We start from the raw sequence: 13,371 nt of genomic DNA, 5'->3' as shown, positions 1-13,371 counted from the left end.
GAAGGTGAGTTTCCTAACTATGAAAACACGAAAAGGACAAAAAAATGGCTTGGCATCTGGTAGACGCCGCGCAACCAACGATGGTTAACGGTGTAGCTAAACATTCCCATAAATACTGAATTAGAAGTAAAATTTATCGTTCCCTTTTATTTGGAGCAATGACGACTGTTCTGTCTCCATTGTTGCCTCATATTTAAGAGGAGACGTTAAAATATGGAATCCCACCGAAACCCAAGAATTGGAAATTAATGCAAAAGCAAGGAGTGAAATAATTCTTTTTCTTATCGAATAAGGAAAGGTTCAACCGAAAGCAGAAGTAATAAACCTGTTCGTGGAGATAAATTGCTAAACTCCTTTCAGTAAGGACTATCAGTGCACTCAAAAAGTTTTCCCCTTCTATTCAATATGACAATATTTCCATTGGAAGCTTTCCAATCAAGGGTTCTTGAGTAAAGCATTCACATGGAGTACCTACGCCGGGGTGCCTTATCTCGAAAGCCATAAAACGTAGTCGGAAACCATAAGGAAAGATGCATCCAAACATGCTAGTTGTTCGGAAGCTGATTGGCCCTTTCCTTGGAAAGGGTAATAAAGGTTATGATCCAAACCTCTTCCTTTACGACAAACACTGCTCTTAGCATCACCTATATAAAGGTATAAGTCAGAACGAGACTCCAACTACAGTCTGCAGTCAGCGGTCTAGGAGATCACTCAGTGCACCGAGAGCCACAATGCACGCGTTTTTAGGAATTGCTTTTTGCCTGCTGGTGAGTCAAAGTTAGAGTTTACCTCTAAAATATCGATATCCAGTTTCTTATCTTACATTTAACATACACCTCTAATATTCTTCTAGGCACTTCATTCTCAGCTCGGGGTAGCACAGTGAGTACAAATACACCCTTCCCGATCGTTTCAAGAAGTAGATGTAGAGCTTGTTTAAACAAAGGAAATAGTATTTATTCTTTTTGTTCTTTAACGTGATCTCATTAGCAACTCAGACCTGGGATTCGACAATTTCATTCGATGACGGCTTTTGGTTATAATTCGAATAACGAACCAAATTCACGATGAATTAAGTGGTAAAGAGTTCCCTGCAGTCGACTTTATTAGATTATACCCAATTACCACTACCTATTGAGACAATATATTTGAAGTATTTTTGTATTTATAACCTTCCATAATTTTTGCGCATACGTATGCGGTCATTTTGCCTGTAAGTGAACATTATTTTGTCATCGATTTTCACCATCAAGATTCACTCAGATTACGTTTGTAAGACGAACAAATATATGCATAGCTAGCGCGTACCGATGTCTTTTTTCTCATCCAAGAGCCATTCTACGAGAGCCTTTACATCTACAATGCAAAACTTTGTTCAAATAACGGCTACCAAGTCTTGTTGTCACTGTGCAAGAAAATAATATATATATTGCATCATAAAACCAATCCCATGAAATAAATAACTCCAGTTCTTTAGGCCCATGCCATGGATTACTTCTATTTCTTAGCAATCCCGGAACAACATTACCGCCGCTACTACTATTCGTGAATGAGGTACTATTTGATTAAGAATTTTGGGCAATGGTACTTCATTAATAGTTTCTCAGGTGTATTTTAACGCGTATATAATTGAGGAAGGGAATTAATATTTCAATTAATTTGTAATGACATTAAATCGCTCATATAAAACAAGAGATACCAAAGATTTGGCTGGTTAAACCTAAGCAGCAATCAAAAGGCCGTTAAAAAATAACCGCACATGAATATTTTCATGCATTTAGAATGGCATTTCAACATGAAATTTTCATTCGCAAAACAATTTCAATAAGGAAAAGTGTAACAAAAAGAATAAATACTACTTTTACCATGCATACAATTTCATGAGCCAATATTTCGAGTTAGCTCCGTAAAAGTGCAACTCAGATCACCCAACTTAGGTATGCTCTTGAATTGCACTTTGGCCAGCAAGGACATCGGCCCTTATTTTTTTACAGACTGACGCCAGACCGAGAAAATGGCTACTTTTGCTCGGAGGAAGCAATGAATCCATTCCCAGGCGACTGCCGCAAATACATCGTATGCATCCGCAACAAGGACGGCAGTTTCTCAGGAGCCGTGTCCGTATGTCATGAAGGAGAGGCCTTCGACAAGCGATCGCGCGCGTGTGTGCCGGCGGATCAGGTGAGGCTCTCTTCACGGTCACGAATGTTATCAACATGCGTGTTAACCCATTATAACCCAATGTTGCTTCTAAGTAACATCAGAAGTTCACACATTTTCAGCTCTATTCGGGAAAGATTTTAACATCGAGTTCTTTTACGCTGTTAAGTTTAATGGTGCAATATGTAGCTGCCACATAATTATAATGAATTGGCATTTTTTTACATTTTATCAAATGAGAAGTCTTGAAATTTAATTTCTTCGTAAAGCAGCACTAGGTTAAAATGGGTAAGGCAAGGCAGAACTACCAAAGGGTACCTCTTGTGACTCTCCGCATGAGCCAGTTTCTCTTTGCGCCTTATTCCCTTTCACTGAGTGCTTAAACCTCGGAATGAATAAGAACAAAACCAACTGCCCCGTCGCATGCAAACAAGAAGGAAATGCCAGACTCCAAGATCACGCAATCACTAATGAATGTGATTGGTTGATTCAGATGATGGCGTTTGGCCCCTCGTCATTAACTTTGAATTGAAAATTGGTTTCCATTGACCCATTTCCGCCCACCGTAGCCATGTGGCCACATTCTACCATTCTGTGCAAATAACGCTCTTAAAACCCGCACTCCTTTTTGCCGTTGAACTGTCACAAATATGTTGATGGAGCTTGCAATAACTTAATTCCCTTGTAAGCTTTATTTTTGAAGTCGGTCCAACTAAGTTTAATGACGGAGAGAAACCGGTGCAAAGCGGAAATTCAATATGGACGTGTAATATCTCTAAATGCTTACAAATATCATTAAAGTAAACAGAAAATGGTACTCTATAAATTATTTTAGGTTTCCTTGATCTAAAAATATACTTTCCTTAAATATTCATCCTTCCAATTAAAAGTCACTCTTAGATGTTGAACAACATTACAATCTGACCTCGTTACCAGCAACTGTTGTTATATGGCTACGGGTAACTTTGACGAAACAAGTAGATGTATCGCTAGAATATTTCACTAGATTACTAAAGACGAGCACAGGAGCAACGTACCTAAATATCTTCACAATCGCTTGCAGAAAGTTTTCTAGGCAGAAATGGGTTAAATTCAATTCTCACGAAAAAGTCTAAGGACTAAAATAAAATATATTTATAAGGATAAAATTTGCAAACCTATTCCATTTCTAATAAAAAAAACTGTGGCCTCCTCGTCGCAGTGACATTTAGCGCTCTTCGTCTTACCTAGTACTGAAAACTTTGTTCATATCAAAATGCTGGCAAGTTTATTAATGTCACCCTGCCTACAATCACTCTATTTATACGCATGTCAACTGAGGAGTCAACAGGAAGGTTTATTTGGTCGACGCGATCGATGTAAAATTTTCAGTTATTACAACTACACATGTTATTCTGAGGGTCATTGTATTATTCATTATCGAATGCTGGCTTGGACTCAAAATTTTGATAGCTTTTATTTCTTGCCACTTACGCCTAAATTGCCGAACTGTTGCACGAAATAGTCTCTGAAAATTGTCATTTTGCGTAAAAATGATAACGTGGCGTGGAAAGGAGAGTAGAAACCTAGTACCCTCAGAAACCTAGTCCTTACTACTGAAAATAGAAAGGGGACAACGATTTAATGCCTTAACCGATGTGTTAAGGGCTACCGAAATACAAATTATCTCCTGCAAGAATATTTAAAGAAAATAGGGTTGAACATACTTCTAATTGTTTAATACAATAGCGCGAAATGAACCTTTCCTTGCCATTTACAAGCTTTTGCTTTCTCTAGAATGCTATTGATTTTCTAAAGTTTTGTGTGTTAACTCTTTACAACCTTAGAGAAACTTAGCCTTTCTGTCACTGAATTCCGATTTGCTGGGATGGATGACCCTATTTTATGCTAGGCTTAGTCTCGGAAAACTCTCCTTACACAAATCCCATTTTCCTCATAACTACCAGGGAATAATTGCCTCTCGCAGGCTTCGTTTCGTATCTGCAACGAGGATTCTGTACATAGATGCTCTTCCCAAGTATAATCAAAGATGGATTGAAAACCGATTAAAAATACTTATTTCGTACTCCCTTGATCATAATCACTTTGAAATATAAATTTATGTTACAAGGGAGTTAATAGTCTTATCGGAGGCACAGATTTGATTTTATTTGCGTCCAAATTTACGGAAGTTAAGTCACAAATAATTCTTGTTTCTGTTAACTGGCCGTTGGGGCTGAGCCATTGGACGGTGGAACGAATTATTATGGCTTTCAGCATTACGCTCGGATACATTCTAAAAAGAGCTACTATTTTTCCACAGGTAACTTGCTCACGGAGAGTTGCTCGTCAACTCGTTGCATCTCCACCAAAGTCTGGATCACCTTCAAACGGTTCTTCTTCAGCAGCAGATTCCTGCAATGATGCTGCTATATCTTGTGTTGACTGCACTACTCTACGGGTGTGCTCGTATACATCAAAGGGATTCACCAAAATGCAAGATATTAACTGCTCAGAAGGAAATCAGAATTTATTTTGTGATTCTGATCTTTTATCCTGTACCGAAAAAATACCTGTGACATGTGATGTGAATTATCAGTGCACAAGCAGCGGGTGAGTGATTGGTGCAAGAATTTTCCAAATACCAGTGGATACTGCTCTTAATATGAATTCAAAATTTTCTAATTACGATAGTATGTATGCATAAAATATTTTTACTATTCAAGTAGACACTATTCTATGAAATAATTTTCACGTGGAGATGAGTTCATAGGCCCTAACGAAATATAATAAGCTCTTCCTAACTATTGGTCACTGTATGCCATAAGAAAATTACTCACCAAAGCTAGCTCACCAGGGCATTCAAATGGGCTGGTAACTGTTTATAATGCTAGCGAGATCCATATCTGCACTTAAATATGAAGTACATATTAATGGCATGGTCGTGAGCGAAACTAAAAACATTTACGACGCCGTACTCGGATTCTAGCAATAACAAATTGCTGTATTTCCGGACCATTGGCATTTAAACTGGTTGATATTAATGTAAAATACATAGTTTTTGAAGATACTTTTACCAATACCTCCAATATGAGAGCAGAAAAACAGTTTTTCGCTAATCTGCTTCGGTCTAAAAATGTTATTTCTCATTGCTAATTCCCTACTTTTTTAATAAAACAAAAAAATCATGGAAGGCTACTCGGGTTATCCACCAGGTAATGACAAAAAGTATGCCAATGTTTCTAAAACCTAGTCTGTTTTTATCCTCAGGGCTGGTTTTCATCCTCACCAGCCTTGAGGAAGGATAACGGCTGGGTTTTCGAAACTTCATCGACTCGGTGAAACAACATAGGAGACTTCCCTGAGGCCTAAAAAGGACAGGAGAATAATAAACTAATGACTATGGCTCACTTTGAGGAGGTAATCTTGACTTTTTGAAAAGTAAATCAAACTATAATCATCTTCCTTCCAGGTATTTCCCTGACGCAACGGACTGTTCCCTTTACCACTACTGCTATGAAGCAGGAACTGATAAACTGGCAGCGGAGGCACATTACTGCGAATCTGGTCAAGTGTACTCCACATCGCAGAAAATATGCGTCGTAAGAAAAACCGCCGCTGACTGCCACGCGGCAAAATGCCCGGCTAATAAGACCCTAGTGACCAGCTTTCCTGGAGAACCATCGTTCTACGTCGTCTGCATCGCTGGAAACCCTCAATTTGTGTATTACTGCGGTGACAACAAGGAGTTTGATGCGATGAAAGGCGTATGCGAAGTAAGTAAAAAAAATTTAGAGTTTATTTACAGTCATGCAGAAAAGGCGGACTGGTTAAATAAAAAATGTGCCCCTTACTGCCCTGAAAAACAGCCTCGGTGTTCGGCCGCAGTCGGTCGGCCGCGAGAGAGTCATTTCCTCAAGGGGCACTGCATAGAGGAGGACTAATTCCATCCCTCGGAAGGCAGACTTCTGTTGCCTTTTCGGTCGCATTTTACTCGGTTTTCAAAAATTTCCATGCGCGGTTATGAGTGCAATGCGATCCACTTTTTTCCAATATTTTTCATTACAATATTTGTTACACGTTAAACATGCGAGGCACAGCATTGAAAAGTTTTTAATTTGATAGATCATATCATTATATTCATACATTTGGGTCAATACCCCTGATTTTACCTTATTTCCCCGTAAAACTTGGATCATTTTGTCCGTCAGCGACGCGAGTGTCAACTTGTGTAAACCCATTTAAATGCAAGGTGATCGACAATAAACTATCAGGCCGACCTGAGGATCCTCTATTGAAATATTAATGAAATTCCTATTCCACATTTCTGACGGAGAAATGGGCGGAGAGCTCGCACTATGGCTCGTCCGACCGCCATAGATATCGTGCCATACTTTTCGCATCTCCTCAGAACGCTTCTAATACCTGAAAATTTGTAAGCGGACGCCCAAGTAGCTTACGAGTAGCTTAAATACGTTTATACTCGCGGACACGAATATTGCAAAAGAAGACAATAGCCTCAGGGCTCTTGAATGTCGCTTTATTTAAACTATAGGCTATATAATTTCAAATACGGAACATAGTTTTACAAAAGTTTATATATTGGACTTCATTATAATAAGAAAACGCAAAATTCTTATATAGAGGGATTGGCATATTGTTTTCCAGTTAATTTATTGTACATAATTTGATGCACAAAATTAATGGTAACAATATGATCAAGAAACAAAAAAAAACAAATAAAACGACATTCAGCAGACTTGAGGATTAGCCCCGAGTCGGAGCTCAAAACGTCAGCAAAAATGGAGTATGCAACCCGGTGGGAATCCTAAAACATTCGTACGTGCGTTCACATGGATATTAAATTGAAACAGATCACAGAATGAAAGAATTGTACATTGTACACAGAATGAAACAATGTATGTAAACAGAGGAGGGAAGAAAAAAGGATTCCAACATGAACGCCGAGTACACTGACTTATTGACATTTGGTAAATACTTATGGACTTGAGCGTGAAAAATGGGGGTGTAAATAAAAGGCACGTTTGAAGCAGATATACGAGTTTAATTCGTTACCGATAGATGCTGCCTTTTAAGATGTTTTTTTTTCATAGCAAACAATGACAGTGAGTATTTCTCGGGTTTCATACCGGTTGAGGATCCTACTATTCAATTCCTGAATCACTCAGGACAGTGGGCAAGTTGCATATCGAAACGTCGGAAGGAGAAATGGAGGATCTCATCCGGTGTGAGACACGAGAAATCTTCACTGATTTCTAAGATGTTTTAGTTTCACCAGTCACTAAAAATGAACCTATTACCAGCTAACTCGCCATTAAAAGGTAATGTTGACTCTATCGATCTGTTTGTCACACCCTATAATCACATTCACTTCCGCTAAAGGCCGTTTTACACGGAGAGCGTCATTGCGCAATCTGACTTTCGTACGAAGGCGCAGTCAAAATTTCGTCGTATAAAGCGGTGAATTGCTAGAACGCATGCGAGAATGCATAGATGCGAGTTGGCAAAATAGTCCCTGCTCTAACTCCGAGCTCGCACTCTCGCAATTTCCAAAATGTTTACAGTGCTAACCTGCGGAATGACATGCCCCGAGTGAAACTGTCCCAATGCTCTGCGGCATCTTTCGCTTTCCGAAATCAATTGGAGAGATTCGAGTTCTTGATACAAAAAATATCACAACTGGACTTGAAAATTAAAATTTAAATGCGTGAAACTTTCCAGCATTGCCAAATTCAGCATTTTAAAGCTTTAATATTTAAGATACATTATTAAACCCAGCAACATATATTTTCATTGAACCTTCATGGAAAATTTTCAGAATCTAACTACAAGTTATTAAAAGTTTGCCTAAGCTACAACCGAAAATAATGAATTATAGGCATTGTCGTTAGCACTTGGGGAGGTTGGAGTAATGTGTTTCGGAAGGAGGAACTACTTGGAGGAGATTAATCTGTCATGATCTTTCCAATATTTAAGGGGCGTTTGAACCCCTTCAAAACCCTGGCTCACAACTACCTCGCTTGAGTTCATATTTTAACGATTAGATGATTCCGAAAAACGTTCAACCAGGGGATGTGGCAAAAAACTTAGACCACTTGATCCATTGAGAAGACAGTATTAAAAATGATCTTCGTGACAGAAGGCTCCGTACTTCGTATGAATTATAACAGGCTAGAAGAGAGAAGGTGGTTGGGAACTTAACGTTAGTTATTAGCTTTTCACCATATTTATTGGAACCAAGGGCGCAAAAGGACCGAAATTAGAAGGCTTTTCTTAAAATTAGTGTTTATTTTTTTATTAGAATTTGTAAATTCACACCGTAAAAATACACCTATTTTAATTCCATAGTGAATGCGATGCCAGCATAGACCTCTAACTTGGGGAAACGCTACTAATACCTGAAGTAAAGGAACAGTTTGGCTAAAACACGTTGTATTAGTACTGGTAAAGACTTCTGCGGTATGAAAAAAGTTGAAACTCCCAACCTCTTTCGATTTAAGAAAAAGCAATGCGGTGGCTTCCAAAAAATATAGAGAGACGCTATCTGGTTTCTAAATAAACGCACTAAAATCTTACTCGATAAAATGTACTTCGGCTGGCGTAAAAATAAAAATCAACCACTGAACAATCTGTAAATTTGGAAAATGAGCACATGAACAATGATAAACAGCCGCAAGCATAATGATTTAAACCTTTTCTTTATTGCAGGTGAAATGCAAACAGGCTGGAAGGATACCTAGCGGTACGGATTGCATGGGCTTTTACGAGTGCACCGCTAACAAGGTCGGCGGGGGATTTACAGCCGCTTTGAAAAAGTGCCCACTCTACACTAAGTTTGACAGTGCTACACAGGCCTGTGTACCAGGAAAATGTCCCTAGAGCGTGGGAAACATTCGGTGCAGCACCTCCTCACCAATTCAGCACCCAAGAAAAGTTTACATTATGAATGTATCAAAAAATTGTTAATATCCCGTTAAAATATCCCAAAGCTCAAATCGAAGGATACTGATCTGTAATCCTCGAGACTTCACAGAATAAATGTCTTGAATAATATGTGTCTACATTATCATTGAAGTCATGAATAGGGTAAATTACTATTATTAAATTATATTACCGGTTAAGATAGGTTAACAAGAGCAATGTGAGAGCTTTACTCAGTATCTCTCCCGTCCCAATGTTGACTGCGCACAATATTGATGACGCCGAGATTTTCGGGCTGCGTCCGTGCATGTTGTGAGCAATCCACAATAATTTCGCCAGCTATCCTGCTGGCGTCCTCGGGCGAAGGACGGCAAGAAGCTTGGTCTACGATACGAGTTCAAAATCTGTATTTGAGAAAGAGAGAGAGGGAGAGAGAGAGAGGGAGACATAGAGTCACTGAAGCATGTGAACATGGCGGGCGAACGTGGTTGAGGAGGAGGGGGAGGGAAGGGGGACTGCCTCAGTCGTCTGTTGCGCCGCGTCGCGCGAGCCGATTCGCTTAGCGCCACTCTTGGCGCCAGGCTGCGCGGGCCGCAAAGCCTAAATGGTGAAAGATACGCAAAACTGACGAAATTGTGTCCTATGGAACATAACTTACCCTGATTACCCTTATTTTGGCAGTTTTCGCGAAATCGTCTGATAAATTAAAGGTGTTGGTATTTAGGCAACTCTCGCTAACTAATTATTTAAAATTTTCCGAAAATCCTTTTTTGCCTATCCTTGTTTACCCGAGGGTCATCGAAAACCGGTTGACGATTTTGAAATTTTAAAAACAATGTTTTTTTGGGGACAGCCTATCGTGTTCCTCCCTTATATAGGGAATTTTGGTGCGAATCTGGGAAATTTCGGGAAGACAATTCCAGGTTTTGGCACCATAAATCCCTGGATGAGTTTCGCCAGCTATCTTGATGGCGCCCTCAGGTAAATGATGGCAATAGGCTCGCGGTCCTATCTAACAGAGGAAAATTTGGTGGCAAAATCTATCATGGATTATTCAAAAACATATGCGGACGCAGCCCGACAATGTCGAAGTCATCCACTCACCGCCGCGGAAAACTGCGGACAAAAATGCACAGTATCGCCTACTTCCTTTCATTACAAATGATAATCCAATACTGTACCTTCCCCTCCCCAGCAAACCTAACGTCCTTTCCTGCACAGGCTCTATCATAACTCAGTCAACATTTGCTCCAATCAAACCCTCTACTTCCTCCATGTCTCATTGAGGAGTTTCCTCTCCTTGCCCAACATGCCCAGCACTTCGTTGTTCTCCTTCTCGGTCTACTCCACCATCTCATCTTATTCCCTCCACCTGCCTTTAGTCGTTTCTCATTCTCCTTCCACAGTGTCCCAAGCTTGCTCAGCTAAGTCCTAAGAGCAAGATGAGTTTGCGAGTCGTGTCGAAAAATGTGCTCGCAAACTCATATATAAGACGGACAATTTCGATGCACCGATACCTCTGCCCTGTAGATGCCAATAGGACGGACTCCTTCACGAAGTGACTCATCAGGTGCGAGTGAAAACTTTTCTTTTCGTTCTCTGCAGCACACAAACACCACTCATCGCTGCTCTAATATTTTAATGAGTGAGGATGTCATCGCGTCACTGTGGAATAAAAAATCCTCCCCCACGAAATGTAAGAATCCATTCAGTGAATCTTGTGACAGTCTCTGACGGATCGCTGGGTTCCACTAGAAGTGCAAAGTCTCCTATTGATTGCTTTTCGGTGTCTGCGAACGACATTATTTTATGGACAGTAGTAGTGTCTACAAGTCCATTCATTTCACGAATCTCGCAGTCATTTGAGAGAAAACGCGATGCTAAACTCACCGACGAGTGTGAAATTATAGCTTTCAATGGGTTGCTTAAATTAGCTGGGTAACTCTGCTGAGGGCACAATATGTCCAAGATCTCTGGGATAAAAATGGCATGGAAATTGCAGGAATAGAAGGATGGAAATATATATAGTTTATTCAAAAATGCGCTTAAACAGATTTTTATTTTTACTTCGGAGTATCCGATTTGATTGTATGAATGACAGGCAACAACGGCGGGATTTGGACAAATTCGCTTATTTTCGTGAGTTTTTTGAGCTGTTCGTTCAAAATTGCGAGGAAAATTATCAGACAGGAATCTTCAACACGATATACGAAAAGCTGGTTCCTTTTGAGGGAAATGCCCATATCGTCAGTTCATTCGCAGCAAGCCAGCTAGATATGGCATTATAATTTTTGAAATGTCTTATGCCAAAATTATGTGCACTAAAACTATGTAAGTGTGCCTAGGGATTCAAAGGGGGGGTGAATCTAAACTGCCATTAAAGCCACATACTGTTGTGATAAGTCTAGTTAGGACAATAGAAGATACAGGAAGGAATGTGACAGCAGATGATTTGTATTCCTGCATTCCATTACTTCAAAAACTTAAGTCAAAAAAACCACCTTCCTTATGCTATGATAAAAAATAATAAGGAAATATCTTTGCAGTTGCTGAAAGTAAAAATAGAAGGGCAAAGAGTAGCTTTTTTGCATTTAGTAAGGACATGAGTCTCGTATCCCTAGTCCCAAAGAAAAATGAAAATGTTATTTTACTTTCGTCGATGCATCACGATAGAAAAATTGACAACAGGTCGGGGAAGTGCAGATGCCAAAAATAATCACTATGAATAATTTCTCCAAGGCAGGTGTTGATACTGTTGATGTAATGTGCGGAACATATTCACCCATTATCTAGAAGTTGCAGGCGGTGGCATTTAGTTGTTTTTCATAATGTTAGATGTTGCTGGTATAAATGCTCAAAATATATGCTTTTCCCAGGGTCTCAAATTTTTCGCAGACATTTTTTAAGGGTTTTTGGTATAAATTTTGCAACAATGTAAATTTAAAAAAAAGCAGCGCTAACAAATTTAGCAAAGCACTTTTACAGAAAAATATCTGAGACAGAGCACCCGATAACAAAACCTAGGAATGCTACGGAATTGGCGAAAAGAGGGAAATGCACAATATCTCCAAGGACAGATTACATAAAAAATTTTAGAATTAACTCTAAGGAGTATATTTTCGTGAAGTACATGAAAAATATATGTCATAAATGTTTGAATGAGGCTGATTTGTACAGAGTAATGAATAAGTTTTATAGAGTTTTAAAGAGTTTTTTGCATTATTTTTAGAAAATTTCATAGTTAACTTAAAAGTAATTGTGAAATATATCTGGTTATATGTATTGCCAGCCATAAAAATGGAAATAAAATATCTACATTTTGCTTGGATTAGTGTAGAGTAATTTCATATATTTTCTAGGGGTAAAAATATAGGGTAAAATTCAAACCAAGTTATCATATCATTGCTGATGACAAATTCGTACAAAATTAAAACAAGATCTCAATTAATATGCCTACAAGTGTTCCTAATGTTGAAAAAAGAAATAAAATATTTTATAATACCATTACACCCAAGAATGCAGAATACCACCAAAATTTACGCAAAAATGCGATTATCCAAGAAAATCAAGTTAGCAAGGAATTGCTGAAGATTTTCAGAAAATGTCCAAATTCAATAGTACTTACATGCAAAATTTTGGGGGTGTACCGACACCCCACGCGCCTGCTTAAAGGTTAAAGTTCTTGTGGACTTTTATTAATCGAATGAATTTGATATCATGACCGAATTTTCACAGCATCAAGTCTCACATTATGCCGTTGGGAACACAAAAATGCGCCGAACATTCAGGGCGAAAGAAAGGAAGGCACTCACCATGACCATGAATACGTGGAAGCTCGAAAGCCTTGGCTTAGGATGAGATGAGTTCGAACCTCACCTTTTTCATATCAACCTATATTTAAAAAAAATGAGTGATTGGTATCAGACAACACCTAGAGCTCACCGAAAACATATTCATGGTTGGAAAAAATTAAAATTCCTCCCAAATAATAGAGAAAATTTTGTTGTCAGTCAGGAGTGCTATGTGGAATGATGTCATGAGAATGTCCTTGAGAACAAATTAAACGTAGTGAGACTTCTACTTTCTAGGTGCTCTCTCAGTTAGCCCCGTAATAAATGTACGGAAAGTTTCATACCCTTTCATGAAATTTTCCGATTAAACCAGAACATAATGACTGTTAAAAAAGGGGAACTACGGCACTGTTAATCTATTTTATCTGACGCTCCCTCATTTTTTTATACGGGCACCATTTTCTCATTTTCTTATCATTACCAGCTACTTCAAGTGCTT

At 38.9% G+C, this 13,371-nt stretch overlaps 1 protein-coding gene across 1 annotated transcript; it reads left to right on the top strand.

Moving 5' to 3' along the window:
• Window positions 1–657: 657 nt before the first annotated feature.
• LOC124171428 lies at window positions 658–9,213 on the top strand. The gene is made up of 6 exons (XM_046550601.1): window positions 658–767; window positions 854–882; window positions 1,995–2,181; window positions 4,463–4,752; window positions 5,612–5,915; window positions 8,869–9,213. Exons 1-6 carry the CDS (start codon window positions 732–734, stop codon window positions 9,037–9,039), a joined length of 1,017 nt encoding a protein of 338 aa, XP_046406557.1. The 5' UTR covers window positions 658–731; the 3' UTR covers window positions 9,040–9,213.
• Window positions 9,214–13,371: the final 4,158 nt, after the last annotated feature.

This window comes from Ischnura elegans, chromosome X (genome assembly GCF_921293095.1).
Source record: "Ischnura elegans chromosome X, ioIscEleg1.1, whole genome shotgun sequence".
Taxonomy (NCBI): Eukaryota; Metazoa; Arthropoda; class Insecta; order Odonata; family Coenagrionidae; genus Ischnura; species Ischnura elegans.
The sequence above is the reverse complement of the archived record's forward strand: the minus strand, read 5'-3'. Positions and strand labels throughout refer to the sequence as shown.